Source organism: Alexandromys fortis, unplaced genomic scaffold, assembly GCF_014885135.2.
Source record: "Alexandromys fortis isolate MF-2015 unplaced genomic scaffold, M_Fortis_MF-2015_v1.1 scaffold_16, whole genome shotgun sequence".
Taxonomy (NCBI): Eukaryota; Metazoa; Chordata; class Mammalia; order Rodentia; family Cricetidae; genus Alexandromys; species Alexandromys fortis.
The window spans coordinates 19,125,849-19,148,178 of NW_026067893.1; the positions used below are offsets into that span (position 1 = coordinate 19,125,849).

Consider the following 22,330-nt stretch of genomic DNA (forward strand, 5'->3'; position numbering starts at 1 on the left):
TCCCTAACCCTGTCCCCAAAGTCCTCAAGTCTCCCCTCCTTCCCCACCACATACTGTCTGATTGGTGTGTTGCAGGCGATTCCAGTCTTAGAGGCCCGAGCCTGTGCAGCTGCTGGACAGAGTGGGCTGATGGCCTTGTACGAGGCCATGTTTACACAGTACAGCATCTGTGCTGCCCAGGTGAGAGACCGGGCCTCCCTGGGGGTGTGGGACCTGTGAGGGTGGTTCTTGTGGAGTGAGAAGCCTGCAAGAAAAGGCCCTGCAGCCAGGTGCTGCCAGCATGAAGGCCCTGCAGCCAGGTGCCAGCGTGTGGTCTTTTAAGTGTCTGTCTGAGTTTCCCCATCTGAAAAATGAAGTAATATCAGAACCTACTTCAGAGAGTTTTAGGAAAGGCTCAAGGAGAAAATGCATGAAAAGTACTTAAGATAGCATCTGGTGTCTGTACACCTCAAGTCCATAAGTTACTGAGGTAGTAACTCTAGAGCAGTGGTTCTCAGCCTTCCTAATGCAGCAATCCTTCAATACCCTCAGGCTGTGGTGGCCCCCAATTTTAAATTTATTTCGTTGCTAATTCATAACTATAATTTTGCTACTGTTATGAATCGTAATATAAATATCTGATATGCAGGATATTTGATGCATGATCCCCCTCCCAGGTATTCCCCAGTGCTCTAGAGACTGCTACTCAGGCAGATGCTCTTGAACCAGGCAAATTAGACTTCACTTTCATTGCTTTCTGTGACTCCAAGTAGCTTACTTCTCTGCGTGCCTGGTTGTCATATATAGTAAATACATAATCTGTTGATGGGAAATAAGAAATGCTGGTGAATGGCTTGTTTTACATTTATCCAGTGAATACTGGTCACTTTTGATGTACAAAGAAGTTTGCTTGGCTTTGGGGTTCTCTGGTACAAGGTTCCAATCCTCATGGGACTTACTGTTGAGTACTTACCTCTAAATGTTGTCTTTTTTCTACATTATTTCATTTTTACCTAAATGTCTTGACTTTCTTTAAACTGTGATTTTAATTACCTGTTGGGTGTGAATACATTGTATGAGGCCGCTTGTTTGTTCCTGGCTGCTCAGACCCAAAATAACCACTCAGAAACTATATTATTTGCAATACTGTTTGGCCAATAGCTTAAGCGTATTTCTGGCTAACTCCTATATCCTAAACTAACCCATCTCCATTAATCTGTGTATCACCACGAGGCTGTGGCTTACCGGGTAAAGTTCCGGTGTCTGTCTCCAGCAGGGCTACATGGCTTCTCCCTCTGGTGGCTGCATGGTGTCTTACTACTCCATCTTCTTTCTCCCAGCATTCAGTTTAGTTTTCCCAGCCTAGCTCTATTCTACCCTGCACAGACCTAAGACAGTTTCTTTATTAACCAATGCTATTCACAGCATACACACATATCCTCCCCTTTTCTGTTTAAATAAAAAAGGAGGTTTTAACTTTAACATAGTAAAATTACATATAGCAAGACAAGTATCAAGCAAGAATTATAGTTAAAATATTTATATCTAGTTTATCTTTTATAACTAACTAAGGAAAACTGTATCTATTCTTCAACTCCATCAAAGACTTCAGAAGAATATATTACCTAAGTAAACAGGAAGTGCATTGTAAACAACTTCCAAAACTCTAGAATTGACAGATACATCTTGCTGCCTGGACAGTCACCCAAAGGTCATCTTAATGTTGCAGGCACCGTTCTTTAGCCTATAGGCCCATACTGTCCAGCAGACTTTTCTGTGAAGCAGGAAATTTAAAGATTTATTCTGCCTTGTAATGGAAAAGTTTAGCAGTTGCTTTCTTCTGTGTCCTGCAGAATGTCTTGCAGACTCTTTCATGAAGCAGGAACCGTTTCACCTTTAAGCAAGTTCAGCAGTCATCTTTCTGTGGGTCCTGCATGTCCAATTCACACAGCATAACATCAAGCAGTCCAGGCAAGAGCAGTTTCTTCCTCAAATGGCTAGCAAACTCCATAAGGAACCTCTTCGATGCCCATCTTCCTCTTGAATTAATTGGTGCTGTCAGGAGCATGTCTCATTGCCATGAAAAGTCCTAAGTTCTTAAAACACTTTAAATGCCATATTCTGTGGTCTTTAAAAAGTTTGAAGAATACCTATCTAACTGAATTATATCTCTATATATCTAGAAAACCTAACTAACATGACTACAAGCTTGACTATTATAGATGATTATCTTTTAACCTATTTCTTAACTATATGTTACATTTTTAAATGAGTTGCACAAACATAATACCTTAATCAAAAGCAGAAATATATATACACAGTATAACAAAATTGACTTTAGATTTGTATAAATAAACCAAAATCTATACCAATGCAAAGTGTCCATCTCTGTAGCAACCTTTACAGCTGTGCAATAAATAAAAACACCTAAAATACAGTCACATAACTGGTAAAAAGCCTGATGTTATTATTTGCTGACTCCCCTGGTACCTTTGACCCTGCTAGTTATGTGTCAGTTATTTTAGATGGGAGATGTTTTGGGTTTTGTGTTCTCAGTTCTAATGCTTTTTCTGATTCTCTGTCTTCTTTGTGGTTGCCACCCACAGTCGTGTTCTTGTGTTGTGTAAGTGTTCTCAAGTGTGCAGAAGCAGAAGGTCCTGGAGTTCTTCCCTTATGGCCTGTGGCTGTCACCTGAGATTTAGTTTTCAGTTAGTATGGGGGTTCTTGACCTGTGGGTCTCGACCCCTTTGACAAACTTGTATCTCTAAAGATATTTACACTACAAGTCATTACAGTAGCAAAATTATATTCATGAAGTAGCAACAAAAATCATTTTATGGTTGGGGGTCACCACAACATGAGGAACTATATTAAAAGGTTGCAGCATTAGGAAGGTTGAGAACCACGAGTTAGTGTAAACACAATAGAAATCTCCTAATCTTTCTTCTCTAATCCATCAGCAGTGTTAGTTGTCAGTGCCTGGAGCCAGGTGAGCACACTATGGTCCAGGGACAGCACTTTTGGGTTTTTGTTCTTGTTGCTATTTTTTCCCTTGAGGTTGATGCTCTTGGACAGCTTTTGTTTAGCTTCCTGTGTAGTCACAGTTCATTAGAAGTCACTGCCACTGTTTGCATTGATAGTGAGGTAAAAGCTCTGCCCATCCTGTTCCCAGGAAGCTCCAGTCCAGGGCCTCTTCTGCTCTGGTCCCTCCCCAACAGGGGGTTATCATGTGTGCTCTTTGTACCTTGTACTGTGGTTCCTTCTTCTCTGCAGGAACCCTGTGTAGATGACCGTTATCAGCGGGCTTGAGACCCCACTGCACGGGCCTCAGGTTAAAGACTCACCCAAGCGCAGCAGTGGCTCGTATTTCCTTCACAGAGATGAGTCTGCCGTCTGCTCTCAGCCAATTCCCTCTTCCCAGGCACCTGCTTCCCCACCTGGGAGGCCCCGGCCCGGCCTTCCCAGCCAGAGATGCAGCCTTTGTGTAGCTACAGGTGTTTCCCTGGACCTTTAGACTTCCTGCTCACCCCTCCCACACCCCTCCTGGACCCATCTGCTTCTGTTCATCCTGCAGTTTCACAGGGGGCCAGAGCCAGTGGCTTCAGCTTTAACCCTGTGGAGTGCCTGCAGAACAAACACTCTCTAGAAATGCTTCCTCACCATACACTGTGGCAGGGGCGGGGCCATGTTTCCTAGCCAGACCCTGGTGCAGGCCTTACCGCTGTCTGTCAGCGCCTTCCTCCCACGTCGTGGCAGGGATTGCAGGGAACTTTTTCTCCCTGAGTATGCTATCGTTAGTTTCTCGCTGTCGTTCTCATTCACGTTCCTCCCTTGTTACCTTCTGCCTGATACTCTAATTCTTTAATGAAGGCAGACCCGTGGATGACTTTCACTCCAGCTGTCCACCCGTGAGCACCTTATTCTGATCTTTAAGTTCTGCCTAGCCCTTCTTCTTGCTCCAACTCCTGTTCCCACATACTCACACAGTCTTAACTCTGGTAGTGCTTGGCGTCAGAGCAAACTAGAGACAGCCTAGCCCCAGTGTCTGATATACTTTTCCAGACAGGTAACCAGTGGCCTCCCACCTCGCACAGAAGTCCTACTGTGGCCAGGCCCTGATTCAGATGCTAGAGTACAAAGATAGTTTTTCCATCAAGTCTTGGATCACTCTAATGTAGGTACATCAGTTTCCCAACTTTGTATGCAGATGAGATCTTAGCATAATTAAATAAATCATCCAGACAATTGTAATTCTTTCAGGGGTCTCTCAGACAGTTGGTTAAACATGCTAGCAGTATAGTTCAGTGCGAGTTTGCCTAACTAGAAAGCTAGACCCCAGTGTTGATCTCCAGTGTGGCCAAAAAAAAAAATTTGTTTCATTAAGATAGGAAAATCAAACAAGGAATTGGATCAGTATCCAAAGGCGTGTTTTAGTCCAGAAGTTCAATGCCGTTCCAAGGAAGTTATGGTTTTCCTCCCTGATGCATGTCCTGTTGAATCTCTCTAGATTTTGGTGACCAACTTGGATTTCCACGATGAGCAGAAGCGCCGGAATCTGAACGGCACACTGCATGAGCTGCTTCGGATGAACATCGTGCCCATTGTCAACACCAATGACGCTGTCGTCCCCCCAGCTGAGCCCAACAGTGATCTCCAGGGGGTAAATGTGGGTAACGTAGTGCTAAGAGTCGAGCATGCTGGCGACACTAACACGTGCTGTGCTGCATGTACTAACACTGGACGTTGAGCATGAGCCAAAGGAAGATTTGGGAGACCTGGCATTGCAGAACCACGGCAGCGGTGGCACCTCTGAAATGGGTTTCAGGCAGTGGGTGAGGTGCTGCAGTGGCTTAGAGGGTTCTGTGTGTGAGCATGGCTTGGAGAGTTGGGCATGCATGTTTGTGTGGGGCAGGCAGTGGGGCCTGAGCTCTGAGCTCTCATTTGCATATTTGAACCTTCCATATCGCCTGCCAGAGCCCAGCTGGCATCTCCTGGGCATTTCTTCTGAAACTGCACAGCTAATTCACTACTTTTCCCTGCCTTGTAGGTTATTAGTGTCAAGGATAACGATAGCCTGGCTGCCCGGCTGGCCGTGGAAATGAAGACTGACCTGTTGATTGTCCTCTCAGATGTAGAAGGTACACAGCAATGCCTTTTCTTTTGTTCACACATAGTTTGCCTTCCGAATGTTTTCACTGTGGACTTCTTTCCTGAGCCACGTGAGCTGAAGATTCTGTGACTCGGGTGGGTGTTTCTGGGAAATGCAGCTTGAATGCAGAAATTGTGCTTTCATTTTTGTTTGTTTTTAAAACATCTTTAAGGAAATAATCACACGCCACATAATTCACCTATTTAAAGTTTTCAGTTCAGGGATCTTTGCACTCGCTCGCGCACCTGTACAGCCATTGTCATTTATAAGCTGTTTCCCTCGCCCTGACAAGAAACATCACCCCTGTTAGCAGTTCCCAGCCATAGACAACCCCCAGTCTGCTCTCAGTCTCTGGGTTTATGTGAGTGGATCATATATTATGTGGTCCTTTGTTACGGACTCCTTCCACTTAGTGTAGTTCAAGGCTCATGCACATTGTAGCATGCACCAATGCTCTTTTTCTTTATATTCCAAATAATTTGCCACTCTGGACATACTGCATTTTATTTATTCAGTCATTAGCTGGTAGGCATCTCTGCTGTTACTAATAATGCTTTTATGAACCTACTTTGTATGAGTATTTTATTTTCACCTAAGAGTATAATTGTTGTCAAGTGGTGGTGGCATATGTCTTTAATCCCAGCACTAGGGAGGCAGAGGCAGGCGGATCTCTGTGAGTTCAAGGCCAGCCTGGTCTACAGAGTGAGTTCCAGTATAGTCAAGGCTACATAAAGAAACCCTGTCTCGGAAAAAAAAAAAAAAAAAGAGTGTAATTGTTGGGCTCCATGGTAAAATGCTTACCTACCAAGAACAAGACCCTAGAGCCAATCCCCCAGCTCTGTAATTAAGAGAGATGTGAGGAAGAGGGGGCAGGAGAGAGAAAACTTGTTGCTTCTTGTGCTAACTTGGTATTGAAAAGCCACCTTAGTGGTTTTCGCAGCCACTGTGCCATTTGATTTTGCCACCCTCAGAGTACGAGGGTTCTAATTTGTCTGAGGTACCTATTTGTTATTGTATGTTTTTCTGTGTTACAATCACAGAATGTCCTAATGAGAAATTCTTAGGCTGAAGTCAGAGGACAAGTTGTGAGAGTCATGTGACTCAGACTCGGGCTTTAGTGATAAGCGGCTTTGCCATCAAGTGTTCATTCTTAGAACAGTGTCCTGTGTTAAAGATCCTGAAGGTGGGGTTGAAAGGCAGCGGGGAGGGGGAGACGTAGGAAGAATTACTGCATACTGGGAGGGCCTCAGGAAAATGTCTCCCACAGTGCTACCTGAAACTGAGCGGCCCCTCAGTCTGCACCCGTCCCCTTCTAGGGAGAACCCTGCCCGAAATCCTGGAGCTGTGGGACTGCCTGAGCCTTGCAGGTCGGCCGGGCACTTACTGCTGCCCGTGCTTTAGCCTTGCTCCGTCCTAGGTAGCACCCTGATTTCCCAGTCCCAGAGAGGTTTCTCACAGACCGGGATTGTCCTGGAGATCTGGGACGATCTGGGTGTCCTGTGCAGGAAAAGCAGTGATTTAAAGCCAAAACCAGCTTGGGGTGGGGGTGGGGGTGCAGGTGGCTCTGGGCAAAGCCCCTGCCTTGCAAGCATGAGGACCTGAGTTTGACCCACAGAACAAACATTAACAAGAAAAAGCCAAGCCGAGTGGTGTAGGCCGTCATCTGAGAGCTGAGAAGGTAGAACAGCTTGGTGCCAACCAGCCTGGTCCACTTGCTAAGTTCCAGTGAGACTCTTGTCTTTAAAAAGTCAAATAAAGGTGGATAGTGACTGAGAAATGGCACCTGAACTTGTTCTTTGCCTCCCACACACCTGTGCATGTGTTTATACCTATGCACTCCTGTGTGCCAGCACGCACATGTGCACATAAACACAAAACCAAATGCTTTCCCACCTAAAATGTCCTGTAGGCTGTTCCCAGCCGTGGGCAGTGTCCCCCTAATGTGTGTCTCCCTTTGGTCTTGATTTAGCACTGTTTTCTCAGGCCCCTTTTACCCTCCTCCTTTCCCCTTCCTGGTCTCTGTGCTTTCAAAGTAAAACTGTGAGGGTTGTTTTAACCTCATGGTGTACGCTCATTACATTTCACTTCCCTGTGGTGCCCACCCCCTGCTCAGATGCATGCGGGTTGTATGTTCGTAGTAATGGATCCAGTCCGAATGCTGACAGCCGTAATCCTCCTGCTGACTTCGTCCACCCTCCAAGACACTCACTCATAAGCAGGAGGAATCAGTCAGAGGGTCCAGAGAGAGTTAATGAGTACCCAGTTCACATCTCATCCCGCCCAAATGCTCTGTGGCCACTGTGCTGTTCCTGCGCTTGTCTCTCTGACTTGTATCTTTGGGGCGCAGCAAGATAAGCAGTGATAGCAGAGGGAAGGATCCCACAGTGCTCTGGGCACTGTGCCGAGGATGTGACCTCGCTCAGAGGTCAGGAGACATTTGTTTAAGGCTGGTTAAGAGAGCACAAAGGTGCTGGAGCTGTTGCTTAGTGGGGTCGGCTCACTGTCCCTCACTGTCTTTCCCGGTGAGGCAGGTGTTCAGTACGTTCATTACTTTTGTTTGTTTTGTTTGTGTACAGTGACAAGTGCCTGGGGAGGCCTGTGGGGGACACACTTGGATCAGTGTATTAATGCCGACTCTCTTCCGCTCTTTAGGCCTCTTTGACAGTCCCCCAGGCACAGATGACGCAAAGCTCATTGACATATTCTACCCTGGAGACCAGCAGTCGGTGACGTTTGGAACCAAATCTAGAGTGGGATTAGGGGGCATGGAAGCCAAGGTGAGCTGCTACTGAACTATTTCAGTCTTCAAGCCCAAATGGTATTTTATCATTTTCTACTGCTAAACTTGCCTGAGAGCGTATGGTTCAGATACCACACACATGCACTTAAATATGTACATACCTAAGTATGTTTCATGACTGTCGTATACGTACGTTAAATCATGTGTTTCCATGTATTTTTATTAACATAAGCAGTACATTTTGTGCGTATGGTCATTACCTTTGGTTGCTATGACAGAATAGCGGACAAAGGCTTTTCTGGCTCACAGTTAGAGAATGAGTCCTTTGAGGCAGGGCCGTCATGGCAGTGGCTGACATGGCAGCTGGTCACGCTGTATCCACGGGGAGGAGATAAAGATGAGCGGGTACCCAGCTCACTTTCTCCGCACTCAGCCTGCGACCCCTGCTCACATTTAGGGTCCTACTTCTCCACTTACACATTTCTGGAAATGCTCTCACAGACATTCTGAAGTGGATCTCCGTGATAAATGCAAATCCAGTCAAGTAGACGATGAAAATTAACTATCCACAGTGTTGTAAGCCCATAGCGGACAGGGACTGTGAAATTTTCACACAATACATCTTTTATCATCTCAGCTATTTCTGGAAGTTTTTCAAGACTCCTTTCCCTCCCACCAATTGTTCCGTTAATTGTTCTGTGTACCCTGAGGCAGAGCATCAGACAGCAGCAGCAGCAGCAGGAAAGAGCAGCGTTGTTCGCACAAACTTGTTCCCGCCGCGTCTCTAACTGCTCAGGTGTTGCTAGGTTCAGGCATGACAAATCAAAATGCTCAGGTATAACTAATCAAAATGTGCTAATTTTGAGTCAGTTCTAGTGGCTCTCAGGGAAAACAGGGCACATTGGTTACCCTTCAGGCAGTGCATGCTGAGACTGGACTGGAAAGTGATGGGGGGGCTCTATGTGTTTTCCCAGATCTGAGCTGTTAGACACGTCCCTCCGTTTATTTCACTTGCTAGATAGCAAATTGTATCTTTTGTCATTGTGCAGGTTCAGATTATGTGTGTCTAGGTCTGAATTTCATCTCTGGGTCTAACTTAATCCCTTAGGTGAAGGCAGCCCTCTGGGCTTTGCAAGGTGGTACTTCTGTCGTCATTGCCAATGGAACCCACCCAAAGGTGTCCGGGCACGTCATCACAGACATAGTGGAGGGGAAAAAAGTAGGCACCTTCTTTTCAGAAGTGAAGCCTGCGGGTGAGTCATTCTGCCTCAAGTCCCAGGGCCTGTGGGTGACAGCCAGTGCCACCCCAGCCTAGATGGAACTGAAGCCTGAGCTCTCGTCCTGCACTGCAGATTCAGATTATAAAATCAGTGTGGCCACATCACAAACTCCAGGGTTTTCAACAGTTTACAGAACTGGATTGTGTTATAGTCTTAATCTACCTGCCTAGTTAGTCCTCCTGTTCTCCAAAATCAGGAAACAATTGCTAAGCCTGCACTAGATGCTAGGGACTAATGAGCAGTAGAGATGCAGAGGTGCTTAAGACGCGGTGTGTGCTCTGAAGCACACACGAAGATGTGCACATGAGAAATGTGCATGCCCAAATGAAGTTGAACTCTGGAAGGCACAGACTCCCGTTACGTCAGACACGGGAAGTTTCTGTTTATCCCTGAGTTATTCTGTCATGGATTAGTTTGTTTGTGGTTTTTCATTTTGTTGGTTGCAGCGGGGGGAGGGGGACTGGGGACACCATTCTGTGGCCCTGGTGATCTCCTGGTATCAGCCACGCATACCAAGATAACAGGCATTCTTATGCGGTCGTGGGCTGGGAAGGTGAGAGTGTGAAGCTGACCGTGGTCTGATGCTTGCATGTGCTCTTGCAGGCCCTACAGTGGAGCAGCAGGGAGAGATGGCTCGGTCCGGAGGGAGGATGCTGGCCACATTAGAGCCTGAGCAGGTGAGGCACTCACTCACGGTTTGGTAGGTTTTCAGTTAATGGTCAAGTCTGCTGGCCCCATTTATTCCTAGTGTTAGCAGAATTATCAGAATTAATTTTATCTCCCCTTTGAAGTCAGTGTTTCTGTCACCATGGTTTGATCAAAGACAAGATTAGGAAAGTGTGGATCTGACACTTGGCAGACACGGACACATGGGCGAGTTACCTCCTCCTGTCCTTTCTGAATCTCTGTAACACCTGGCAGGGAAGCTTCAAAGCCTCTGTGGTCCTCCCCTCCTTGTCCACGGGGAATAAGTCACCTACAGAGGGACGCTTGCGAGCCTGCTCTGTGGTCCTCCCCTCCTTGTCCACGGGGAATCAGTGTAAGCAGCAATGCCATAGAGCTGGAGATCACAGTGAGGCCAGGTGAAGGGGACTGGCTGCCTGGGGCTGTGCTGCTGTGGCTGGAGTGGTACAGGTTTCTTCTGTGGTGCACTCTGGTCTGAGAAGGGAGGTGAGAATAACTACAAGTAAGGAAAGGTAAAGCAAAGGAGGAGCCTGGCTCCTCTCAGGCCACTCAGCTCAACTTCAGTGATTGTCACACCTATGACCACATTTCCCAAAATGATATCATTTCCCAAAATGATAGCCAGTAATTGACCAAAAAGGAAAGCCAGAGGGCTGGAGAGGTAGCTCAGCAGTTAAGAGCACTGACTGCTCTTTCAGAGGACCAGGGTTTGATTCCCAGCACCCACATGGTAGATGTGTCATTTGTAACTCCAGGTTCAAGGTGATCTGGTGCCCTCCTCTGGACTTCTGAGACACTGCGTGCTTGCGGTGTGTAGATAAACATACAGGCAAAACTCTTATACACATAAAATAAAAGAAAAATTTTAAAGAAAAGCCAGATGTAAAACCTTACCTGGGAAATAAAATGTCTATGGATACAAAATCTGTAAAGTTGTGCCATGTGTCATTCCTACTTCATTCCAGCTTATCTCATGGACACATGTATCCTGTCCCCAGTGCTGAGCAGTGAGTCCCTAATGAGTCTGACAATGTCGGCTCCAGGGACAAGCCTGGCACCATGAGGGTAGACGAAGAAGCACGTGCATTCTGGGACCTACCTGGTGTCTTTATGATTTGCTTTTCTTGCAGAGAGCAGAAATTATCCATCATCTGGCTGACCTGCTGACGGACCAGCGGGAAGAGATCCTGCTAGCCAATAAAAAAGACTTGGAGGAGGCGGAGGGTAGGGAGCTGTGCACGCATTTATCATTGTCCTTCTTTCTTTTATGGCAATTCTTACGTCTGTCCAAAGGAGAGATTGTGAGAAGAAATCGCATTATGAATTACGTGTAGTTTTTATCGAGTGATACTTAAGCTTTTGCAAACTGTTCGTGGTCCTTACTCCTGCCCCATTTCCAGATGTTTTAGTCCAGCCCTCCAAGGCGCTTTCCCTGTTTGCAGTAGTCATGTGAGCTCTGGCTGCTGTGGCCGCTCAGCTGCTGATAGCTGAGACCATCGTATTGACAGGCTCTCCCAATAGGGTCACCTTTAAACAGCACAGCCTAGTGTGGCCGAGGGAGCTACTGCTCATTAGTCCACTCAGCAAGGCTGTCATTCACCCAATGTCACATGATCAACGGCGGGCTCAGGATTCCAGTTCAGATGAACTCTCTATATAAAAGAGCCACACAAGTGGTTTGTGTTGCCTGCAGTGAAAGATGAGCTATCTCCTGGGCCCTTAAACCAGTGTGCTATCTTTATGGTCATCACCAGGCGCTGTCCAGAGTGCTCTGTGTGGCACTCATGGTAGAGTAGGAGATATGGCTAATGTCGTATCCCAGATAACCAGTTACAGTCAGCTAGGCTAGGCCATTTTTCTTCCTTTTCTGTCTGTGCCAATTTAAGACTGTGGAGGCTAGCTGGGTGTGGTGGTCACAGAGTGAGACCCTGTCACAAATAATAATAAAAACAACAACAATAACAGAAAGAAAAAGAAGACAAATCATCATTGTTCTTGATGCCATAAGACCTGATATTTCACAGTTAGCATGTGATACCCCAGATAGCTGGCTTGTCGGTAGCCGTGGTGGATTATGTGTAACAACTACATCACAGCTTCTTGTCTAAACTGTCAGACAAGCATCCCTGTTTTGAAATGCTCTGACGTACTTGCTGCACACTGAAAGTGATGATTTTTGGGACACGAGATACAGTTTCAAGCCGTCCCTCCCGTCCCCCAGGAAGAGCTATGTGGACTGCATGTCGCTGCATCACCCAGACCCTCAGTTCCGTCTGTCCCTGCTACAGTAAAGCTGGTGGCCGAAGCCTGCCCACATTGCCGCTTTATCATGTCCTGCTGCCTTTTCAGGAAGGCTTGCGAGCCCTCTACTGAAGCGCCTGAGCCTCTCCACGTCGAAACTGAACAGCCTGGCCATCGGACTGCGGCAGATCGCAGCTTCCTCCCAGGACAGCGTGGGCCGTGTTCTGCGCCGGACTCGGGTTGCAAAGAACCTGGAGCTAGAGCAAGTGACTGTCCCAATAGGCGTTTTACTGGTGATCTTTGAGTCTCGCCCTGACTGCCTTCCGCAGGTGTGTGTGACCATGGCCCTGCCAGTGGGAATGGGTTGGAAGAAGCAGATATTATCAGGATTTAGAGAGAAGTCACCACAAGATGTGTGTGTGTGTGTGTGTGTCTGTGTGTCTGTGTGTATGAACGTGTGGATGTGTAAGAGAGAAAAAGATCTTTTTCTTCAACCCCAGAGATAACTATTTCCATGGCATTGTCAGTTTGTTATTGGGTGGGTTATGTTCTGCAACCTTCCAGGCATCCTAGCGCAGAGATGCAACCGGGCATTATAAAGTCAGTATTGTCACACTCATAAGTGTAGAGCTGTCACCTGAGCCCAAGTCATCCTGCAGGACGGGTAAAGCACTTTCCCGGCTCTCCTGGCTCACGGTGCACTGTGTTCTGAGACTGCACACCCTGTAGCCTGCTGCCGTCACTCACCTGACACCTGCCTACCCACACACACAGACTCCGTTATCAGCATCACGGAATGCTTCCTGTAGGAACGTTATTAGAAAAAGCGCTTCTGTTGTTAGTGGAAGTAGCATGCAGCCCTGATTCTGTGTGGCTCTTTATGAAATGACACCTCTCAGCTGCCTCACAAGGAATAGGCTTCCCACTGTGGCCAGGGCTCCTCACCTGAAGTGTAAGCCCTGGACAACAACACACAAATCCTAAAAATTGTGTGTGTGTGGGGGGGGGGGAGTTTGCATTACCTTCCTAAGGGGCGCAAGAGCAACTCAAGCAAATAGAAAGGAGTAAGAACCCCTAATCTGGAGATTTAGATGGCCAGGCAAAAAGTTTTGGTAGCCTTTTTCTCTCCCTTGCCAAACCTGGGTGATTTTCATTCATCTGGAAGGTATTCAGAAAATGCAGCTTCAGGCTTAGGATGACTGGACTGGCGTCTCTCACCGCTTTAATGGGGTAGCTCGTCCTTTCCCTGCCCTGGGCAGTGTGCTCCTCCTGGCGGGCTGCTGTCTCCGTCCAGGGCTGACTCGAGTTCATGTTCTCCAGGTTCTTAGCACCGGGCAGGTAGAACGCCCAGGTCAGTTCCACAGTGAGCTGTGGCCACAGGTGCCTCCCGGCCTCTGCTGACTCAGTGGAACTTGTTCTTTACCGTGAAGGGAGTTGAGCATCCCATTCCCCCCGTGACCAGAGTGGGGAGGGATTGTGTGTGACCCTGGCCTCTGAACTCAGGTCGCATTGTTGGTGCTTCTGTGGAAGCCATATGGGTTAGTTCCCCAGAGTCAGACATCTCACAGGTTTTCTGCCAGTCCTACGTGTATAAGCTGTGTGACCTGGGGGGTCACCACCCTTCCTGGGCTTCAGTATAGAGTAGGATAAACTGAGTTTGTAATGTACTTGGATGCAGGTAAAGATGATGTGGACACTGTATTAATAATGCACACCGGCACACAGAAAGGTGAACTTTACCCTCACTTGGCCTGTCTTCCCTTTGATCTGCAGGTGGCAGCCTTGGCTATTGCAAGTGGCAACGGCTTGTTGCTCAAAGGAGGGAAGGAGGCCGCACACAGCAACCGCATCCTTCACCTCCTGACCCAGGAGGCCCTGTCCATCCATGGAGTCAAGGATGCCATCCAGCTGGTAAGTCATAGGGCCAGGTGACGTCTATGGAAATGTGTAGCAAGTATTAGGAAAATTGTAGCCAAGATGCTTCTACAGGCAAGCTTGATTAGAGAGGCCACAGGCTCTGTGAACCCAGCCGTTCTGCAGAGCCAGGTGGGTTTTCATTGACTTGGGACAGCTACCACCATGCAGACATATCCTGGCACTGCTGGTAACTCAGTGTCAACCAGACCTTCACTCTTTGTAAAAATTTAATTTTCTTTATTCCTGTTGGAGTGTGTGTGTGTGTGTGTGTGTGTGTGTGTGTGTGTGTGAGAGAGAGAGAGAGAGAGAGAGAGAGAGAGAGAGAACAACTTGATGGAGCCCCTTTTCCCCTCCCACCTTTACATGGGTCCCAGGAATTTTGGGCTCAGATCTCCGGGCTTGCATGGCAAGCATCTTTACCTGCTGAGCCATACATCACTGGTCACCAGACCCTCTCTAGGGCTGGGTTCCTCTCATTGGTGGAGTTTATTAGGGTAATCATTTCGAGGTAAAGAATTCACCAGTCTTTGATAGTTTAGATTTGACTTAGGTCACTTTAAGGAAGTTTGTCATCGTGTGGTATGGACAAATGAAACCTTGTTGCTGCCACTTTTTCTGTGGACACTGGCCTGGCCTGAGCTGCCAGATGAGTGTGATGGGAACAGCTGGAAGTCGTGCAAGCCACTCTCATCCTCTCATGTTCCCCGCTAGAACCCCGCAGGGAAGTGCTGTTCATTCCTAGGCCCCGTTCTAGACCGGGTAAAACCAGGTTCTGGTACAGAAATGCACCAGTCTGTGGTAGGGCTTAGATTTGATTTAAGCCATTTTTAGATCTTTCTTTTCCCATGGAAGGCCCCTCCCTCCAACATCTCGGGATTCCTCTCTCCCTGCTGGGAGGGCCTGCCTCATTGCTTGCTCAGGGAAGATTCCAGGCTTAGGAACTCAGCCAGCTCTAGCACAACCTGGCTGAAAGAGTTCCCTTCTTTCCTCCTTCCCTCCCTGCCAATGTGTACCATACTTACAGTAGTACACAGATCACACACAGACTTCTCTCTGACTCTGTCTGTGTGCATACACATGGCCTCGTGTCCCCAGCCCACCACAGGGCCCCTCCTGCCCTTCCTGTCCACTGTGCCCACCACACCGTAGGGTAACCACTTTCTTTGACTGTCACCGCATTCGGTTGCTCTGTCTGTCCCTGAACTCCAGTGGAGGATCCATAACGTGCTATTCTGTTCCGTGACTTTTGTTTATTATTAGGTTGTGTATTTTTGCATCCAGCAGTTCTTTCTGCTTTTTCATTACCATGTAGTAGTCCGTTTATAGCCACATACTCAGTTCATCTTTTTTGTTGGTAGGTATTTGGTCTTGTCAAGGTGTTAATTTCATGAAATAAAGAAGCTATGAATATTCTGGCACATGTACCTTTATATTTCTGTTGTAACATGACTAGATGGAAGACAGTGATAAGTTCAGAAAAGAAAATGCCTGGCATCTCTCTGTCCAACCCAGGTACTTGTGAGAGTACAGTCTGCCTCCCAGGATAGGTTTTCAGTGATGTCTTGGGAAGTGGAACCTCCTAATGAGACCCAGCATTTCCTGGGTTTGGTGACCCACCCACAACTCTGCCCCTCCCGAGCATCCTCTGCCCTGTGCTGGGGTGAGCTGCCCCACCATCCCTCTTCTGGGACTGAGCTCTCTGAAATGCAGAGCATGGGTCCCAGCACAGCCCACAGTCCTGTCGCTGTGGCCAGCGTTTGCTGGAAAGCGCTTCAGTTCCCACAGTCAGGAACTTGCTTTCAGAGTAAGTTTTCCCAGGGCTGGAGTGCAGACATTGGTCTGTAAAGAGGAAGCTGCTGTTTCTATATTTTGTGCAGCCAGAAAATGCCGTCTTCCTCTTTGGTTTTCTCCCTCTTCAGGTGAATACCAGAGAAGAAGTTGAGGATCTCTGCCGCCTTGACAAAATAATAGATCTGATCATTCCTCGTGGCTCCTCCCAGCTAGTCAGAGACATCCAGAAAGCTGCCAAGGGGATCCCAGTGATGGGCCACAGCGAAGGGATCTGCCACATGTATGTGGATTCCGAGGCCAGTGTGGACAAGGTCACCAGGCTCGGTGAGCTGGCCCGGGGCTCCTGGGGAGTGAGCGGGTCTGGTGATCGTGTGTTCAGGACTCACTCTTTGCTCTCCGTTCTCTTCAGTCAGGGACTCCAAGTGTGAGTATCCGGCTGCCTGTAATGCTTTGGAGACGTTGCTCATCCACCGCGATCTGCTGAGAACACCATTATTTGACCAGATCATTGATATGCTGAGAGTGGAACAGGTACAGTAGACCCGCAGCAAAGTGTAGAGCAGCTTCCGGGCCACTTAGGGACGGTGTGTGACCCTTGCACTGTGCGTGCTGTGCTGTGCTGGGCACAGAGGTGGCAGTCTGCTGGGTGGATGGAACCCATGTCCAGATGGCCACGTGGATCTCTGCTGCAAGGATACAAAGGTAACAGACCTTATACCACCCTACAGAGTGGATCTTTACAGCGGGGTTTCCTTTGGGTGGCAAAACTGTATATCCATCTAGGCTTTACCTTTATGTAACATTTTTTAAAAAATTGTGCAGAAATGGCTTTGGCTTTGTGGTGAGGGCTTTTTTTTAAAAAGGGCGGGGTATGATTTATTCTAGGTGCATGAGTGTTATGCTTGTATGTCTGTATACCACATGTGCCTGGCACCTCAAAAGGCCAGAAGAGGACATCAGAACCACTAGAGCTAGAGTTACAGACAGTTATGAGCTGCCATATAGTTGCTGGAAATTGAACCTGGGTCTTCTGGAAGAGTAACCAGTGCTCTTAACTGCTGAGCCATTTCTCTAGCCCCACAAGTGTTTTCAAGAGTAAAATTTATATGCATTCACATAAAAATTACACATATAACCACATTCATGTTGCAGATACACACACATGTGCATGCACACACATGTGCATGCATGCACATGTAAAAATTTTAAAACTTACACAAACCCACAAGAGGAAAGCAGATGCCTGGAATCTCTGTGTGAGCACAGCATTGTGTATCAGTCTAGTCTAGAGGAGAATAGGCTGTCGGTAGATCTGAGCACAGCACTGTGCATCAGTCTAGTCTAGAGTAGAATAGGCTGTCAGTAGAAGTGGGAAAATGTGACTTCCTCGTGGGACTCAGCGTTTTCCTCAAGGCTGTAACTAAAGAACCTGAAAACTGGCAAAGCAGCCGCTTCCTTAGTCACCCCATAGCCTGCTGCCATCTGGAACTCTTTGGCTTGGCTCACAGAAGGTTCATTCTGTCATGGTCGGGGAGTGGCTCATCACGGGAGCCAAGAAGCGGAGGAAAGAGGAACACAGCCTTCAAGGACATGTCTCCGGTGGTCTCCTTCCTCATGTAGGCCCACCTTCTGCCTTCCACCCCCTACCAATAATGCTATCCTACTACAGATCCATCAAGTTTAATCCAGTAGGCCAGAGTCCTCAGGATCTGGGTGTCTCTAAAAAGCCCATCACAGACACAGGCACAGGTGTACCTCACGAATCCCAATCATGATTGATTAGCAGCCAGAACTACCTAGCACCAGAAGTCACTGCACCCCACAGAGTAAACGGGAATCAGAACACTTGACTACTCGTGTTCAAACCCATCCACTAGAGACCATTTGATTGACACCTGCAGGTGCCAAATATCACAGTCACTGCCCAGGAGGAAAGCCATCCTTGGCTAGAACTGAGCGTCCTCCTTTTACTGTGGGCGAACCCTCAGCACCCCCGGCATCAGGATAAAGATTGCCTTCAGAGGCTTCAAACCAAGATGAGGCAATGTGTGTCCTGCACACAGCACATTTGTATGTCGGAACCAAATCCTCGGGGTGACCTGATCACAGATGGGGTTCTCCCGTCCTGCAGAAAGTACAGTTCCAATAAAGTCAAGCCACAGGCAAGACAGATAGAGCTTGTCATAGCTGGAGTCAAGACCTGAAGAAGTCAGGGCATATACCTAGTCTGTGTGGTCTCAGAGAACAAGGCCTGTGTGTAAGCAGACTGATGAAGTCCCTCAGGTCAGCCCAGGATCCTTATGTCCGTCTAACAGGAAGAGGATCAGTTTGAGAGCCTGGAGCTGGCTATGACAGGCCAAAATCACACAGGTAACTAGTTTGAGGTAGTCTTAAATACCAAGCCAGGGCTTCCCTGGGGTGTAGGGAATAAAGATACATCTGTGGAGCCTTCTTTCTTGTCATGAGTCCAGCGCAAGTTCCACTTTCATAGAGAATGGGAATTTCCTTTACTCAAAAGCCAGAAGTCAAGGGCTTCCGTGCCTCATACATTCAAAGGCTTTTCGTTGGAATCCCTGCCTCAGGTTGCTCAGGGCCCTGTTGCTGTAAAAGTGGCCAGCAAGCCCTGGCCTACCACGGAGCAGAGCGTGCTGGTGTGAGGAGAGGGAGGTCACTCTCCAGGCCCACGAGTAGCTCATCACGCAGGCCCTGCTGTTGGTTCCTACTGCTGCTGTAGTCTTTTGTTTCTGTACTGGATCTTTCTCTCTGACAGGTAAAAATTCACGCAGGCCCCAAGTTTGCCTCCTACCTGACCTTCAGCCCCTCAGAAGTGAAGTCACTCCGAATAGAGTATGGTGACCTGGAAGTGTGCATTGAAGTGGTGGACAGTGTCCAGGAAGCCATTGATCACATCCACAAATACGGCAGCTCCCACACAGATGTCATCGTCACAGAGAATGGTCAGTATGCAGGACTTCAGGCCAGCGGGGCAAGGTTTCTCTATGGTTGGTGCTGCTCTATTCATGCAGGAAAGCACACTCCAGACTGACCAAGAACAGTCCTGGCACTGGAGTGCTCTCTGATCTACCTGTGGTCCATCTCAGGGCCCCCATTGGCAAGACAGAGATGATTGGTACCACTTTAAAGATGGCTTCCCCGGGCTTCAGAAGCCTTGTCATTACCTGTGCAGCTGCCTACCAAGTAGTTCAACGCCAGACATTCTGTAATCTCAGAACCCAGATCTCAGGCAGGAGGATTGCCACAAGTTGGAGACCTGCCCGGATTACATAGTAAGACCTTGAGTACAAAACAGAAAAACAAGTTTACAGCTGAGGGAACTAGTACTAGGAGGCTAAGAGCAGAGCAGGACAGACATATACTCATTCATTTACTGCCCAAACAGTGTATCAGTGACATGCCAGGGTGTCTGGCTCCGAGGCCTTGTGGTGCAGGAAGCCATATGACCTATGACCCCTGAGAAGTTCATAGCACCAAGCAGCAGCCATCATTAACTGATCACTTACCATGAGGCACTGGGGTCAGGGCTCTCAGGCCAACTGGCTTCATCCTCCATACTCTGAGAGGCAGGTACTGTCCCCTTCTCCTGGGTTCAGAGATGGTCATACACCTTCTCAAGGCCACAGAGCTAATGTGTGTGGTCTTGGAGGTCAGACCTATGCAGTCTGTTCCAGCATGGAGGCATAACTACCTAGAGACCCTTTTCCAGTGGTCCCCAACCAGCTCGGACCATGGGATCTGGTATCCATATTTCCCTTCAGAGCTCTCCTGAGCCTGTGTGTTTAACATGTGAGGACAACATGTGCAGTCAGATCTGTCACCAGGGAGTGGCCAGAAGCGGGCGTGTTCTCCAGGGGTCGTCCTCACTTGGTTCCTCTTTCTTCCCCCCTGTAGAAAAAACAGCAGAGTTCTTCCTCCAGCACGTGGACAGCGCCTGCGTGTTCTGGAACGCTAGCACTCGCTTCTCTGACGGCTACCGCTTTGGACTGGGTAAGAAAGACAGGGAAAAGGGGCCCCCTGTGGCTCTCCCACCACAGGCTCTAATGGCACCTCCTCCAGTCGTGTGTGATCTAGATAAAGAACAGAGAATTAAGAATAGGCCCATTTACCCGCCTGCGTTGGCAGACCGTTCACCTGCTCCTGATTCCTTTTCCATAAATGGGGACATCTAGAGACAAGTCAGATAACTTGCCCAGAGTCACACAGCCAGTGTCAGACCGAATATGCACAAGCCCCGGGGCCCCCATTGCAATGCAGGCAGGAGCAACTTATCTTGGTTTACAAGCTATTGTGGTCCCTGGATAGCATGCCGTTGCAAATTTGAGAGATAGGAACTACACATAGAACCGAAGGGGCTGGTCTTGGCATCTACACAGAGCCTAAGCACCAACGTTCGGAACCAGCAAGGAGGTGGGAGGTGGGGGATTTAGCCCAAAGCATGTACTTAGAATGCACAGGACTCTGAGTTCACCGCTGGCACCAGCACACATGTGGTCATAGAAATAGACACCTGGTCCTTTCATCACTTAAAAGGCTATTCCGGGGGCCTGAGTTTCAAAGCACATCCTGCTTTCACAGAGGATGCGGGTTCTTTTCTCAGTACCCACATCAGATGACTTCCAACTGAAACTCCAATTCTGGGAGATCTGACGTTCTCTTCTGGCCTCCATAGGCACTGGCCCACATGTGGTGCACATATATATACATGCAAATTTACACATACAAAATAAAAATAAATGGATCTTTTAAAAATAAATACTACTTTGGCATAATGGCTCATACCCAAAGTCCTACCACCCAGGAGGCTGAGGCAGGATGATGAAAAATTCAAGACTTGCCTGGGCTATACCATAAGACTATATCTCAAAAGAGAGAGGGGGTGGGGAGAGAGAGTAAGGACTGTTTGGGGAGATGAACTCTATACTAGACATTGTTTTTGTTCACTTCAAAACATACCAGGGTAACAATTGAGATACTTAAACTGATGCAGATAGATCTTCTAAAACTGTCAGAATCCACCTGGATGAAGGGCAGTGGGAGAAGGGGCATTGTGATCTGTAGTGACAGAACACACTCACTTGGGTGAGGAACACCAGCTTGCTGGCCAGGGAGGATGGCCAGAAGGTAGCAAGGAGAGAAGATACTCGTTGTGGGCTCACGGGCAAGCAGGCAGCAGTGGCTGGGAAAGCTACACCTTTCTCCATGATTTTTTTTGTTTTGTTTTGCTTTTTAATAGGAGCTGAAGTAGGAATTAGTACATCACGAATCCATGCCCGGGGACCCGTAGGACTGGAAGGATTGCTAACTACTAAGTGGCTGCTTCGTGGACAAGACCACGTGGTCTCAGACTTCTCGGAGCACGGCAGCTTAAAGTATCTTCACGAGAACCTCCCTGTTCCCCAGAGAAACTTCAGCTGAGAGGAGCCAGGCCATCAGGACTGCTGTGCAGACTGTCACAGTTGGGCTCCTCAAGGATCTGCAGAGAGAACCTCATCCCCACCTCTTAGAAGGGTCTGCCTTCCGGAAAGTTCTCCTATGCTTCTGGCTCAACTCAGCATTTCCTGTCTTAGCTAATGTTCACATTCCATCCCAGCTTCTCGTATGTGTCTGTTTCTGTTACTGAGGTTGACCGTAGGGTCTCGAACGTGCTAGGCAAAGGCTCTACCACCAGCCTGGCTCTCTAGACACACAGTCCAGTCTTTAGGAAGAGAACCATTCTTGCAGGTGGAGACTGGGCTTTCCCCCATCCCATCCCCCCAGAAACTAAGGGAGAGCCATAGCTTAGCATCTCACATCAATGACAAGGAAGTCCTGGCTGCTTGTATTACCTCAGTGAGGTAAGATCTCCTAGCATTAGACCAGGACCAACCCCGCCATCCTCAGAATCTCCACGTGTAATTTTATTTCTTTTATACATGCTCATCTTCGGAAGGGGAGATTGGGAATCTTTAAGGAGAGGCAACTCTTTAAAACCTTAAACATTTTCACCGGAAACGGTGCCTAAAATGGACTAACCTACATCCCTGGGAAGGTTGGCCTTCATGAATTTAAGGGTGCGCATCCCAGACAGCTGCAGTCTGTGTCTGGCCAGGGACACGTGATACCTTTGATGTAGTTGGAATCTGAGCATCACACTGGAGGTTTGAATCTCAAGATGTTCCTGCAAGTGGGAGGAAGAGCTACAATTATGCCTGACCTTTTTATATGAATTATTTTGTCATCCTGTTCTTGACCTCCAGAACAAAGATTAGAGGATTATTTTAATACTTTGGATTCTTTCCCCTTTTTTGAGAAATTAAATTCTTATAAAAGCCCGTGCGCACGTTTCAAACTTTTCTCCCTTATTTGTCCTCACCCTCGCCTGTCCTCTCCCTGCGTGGTGACCCTCCTCCCCTGCCTGCTCTCAGTATGCTGTTCTCTGGAAGTTAGCTGGGGCCGGTGTGTGTGTGTGTGTGTGTGTGTGTGTGTGTGTGCAGTTTCCACGGAAGTGGTGGCAGGAAGCCCTCCAGGGAGGGACTCGGGCCTCGAGAGGAG

At 48.0% G+C, this 22,330-nt stretch overlaps 1 protein-coding gene across 2 annotated transcripts in view; it reads left to right on the forward strand.

Annotated features, from left to right (window-relative positions):
* Aldh18a1 (aldehyde dehydrogenase 18 family member A1) overlaps positions 1-22,110 on the forward strand; it is a 32,559-nt gene extending 10,449 nt beyond the window's left edge. Inside the window, exons 5-18 of one of the 2 annotated variants that reach the window (XM_050148437.1) lie at positions 76-180; positions 4,487-4,639; positions 5,027-5,117; positions 7,781-7,905; positions 8,977-9,121; positions 9,752-9,825; positions 10,963-11,056; positions 12,182-12,402; positions 13,847-13,984; positions 15,910-16,105; positions 16,191-16,312; positions 18,552-18,738; positions 19,691-19,786; positions 21,033-22,110. In XM_050148437.1, the coding sequence (XP_050004394.1) occupies positions 76-180; positions 4,487-4,639; positions 5,027-5,117; positions 7,781-7,905; positions 8,977-9,121; positions 9,752-9,825; positions 10,963-11,056; positions 12,182-12,402; positions 13,847-13,984; positions 15,910-16,105; positions 16,191-16,312; positions 18,552-18,738; positions 19,691-19,786; positions 21,033-21,214 (1,929 nt within the window). In that variant the 3' untranslated portion in view covers positions 21,215-22,110. Of the gene's footprint in view, positions 1-75; positions 181-4,486; positions 4,646-5,026; positions 5,118-7,780; positions 7,906-8,976; positions 9,122-9,751; positions 9,826-10,962; positions 11,057-12,181; positions 12,403-13,846; positions 13,985-15,909; positions 16,106-16,190; positions 16,313-18,551; positions 18,739-19,690; positions 19,787-21,032 lie in introns of both variants that reach the window. The other variant, XM_050148428.1, reaches the window with a different exon arrangement.
* Positions 22,111-22,330: the final 220 nt, after the last annotated feature.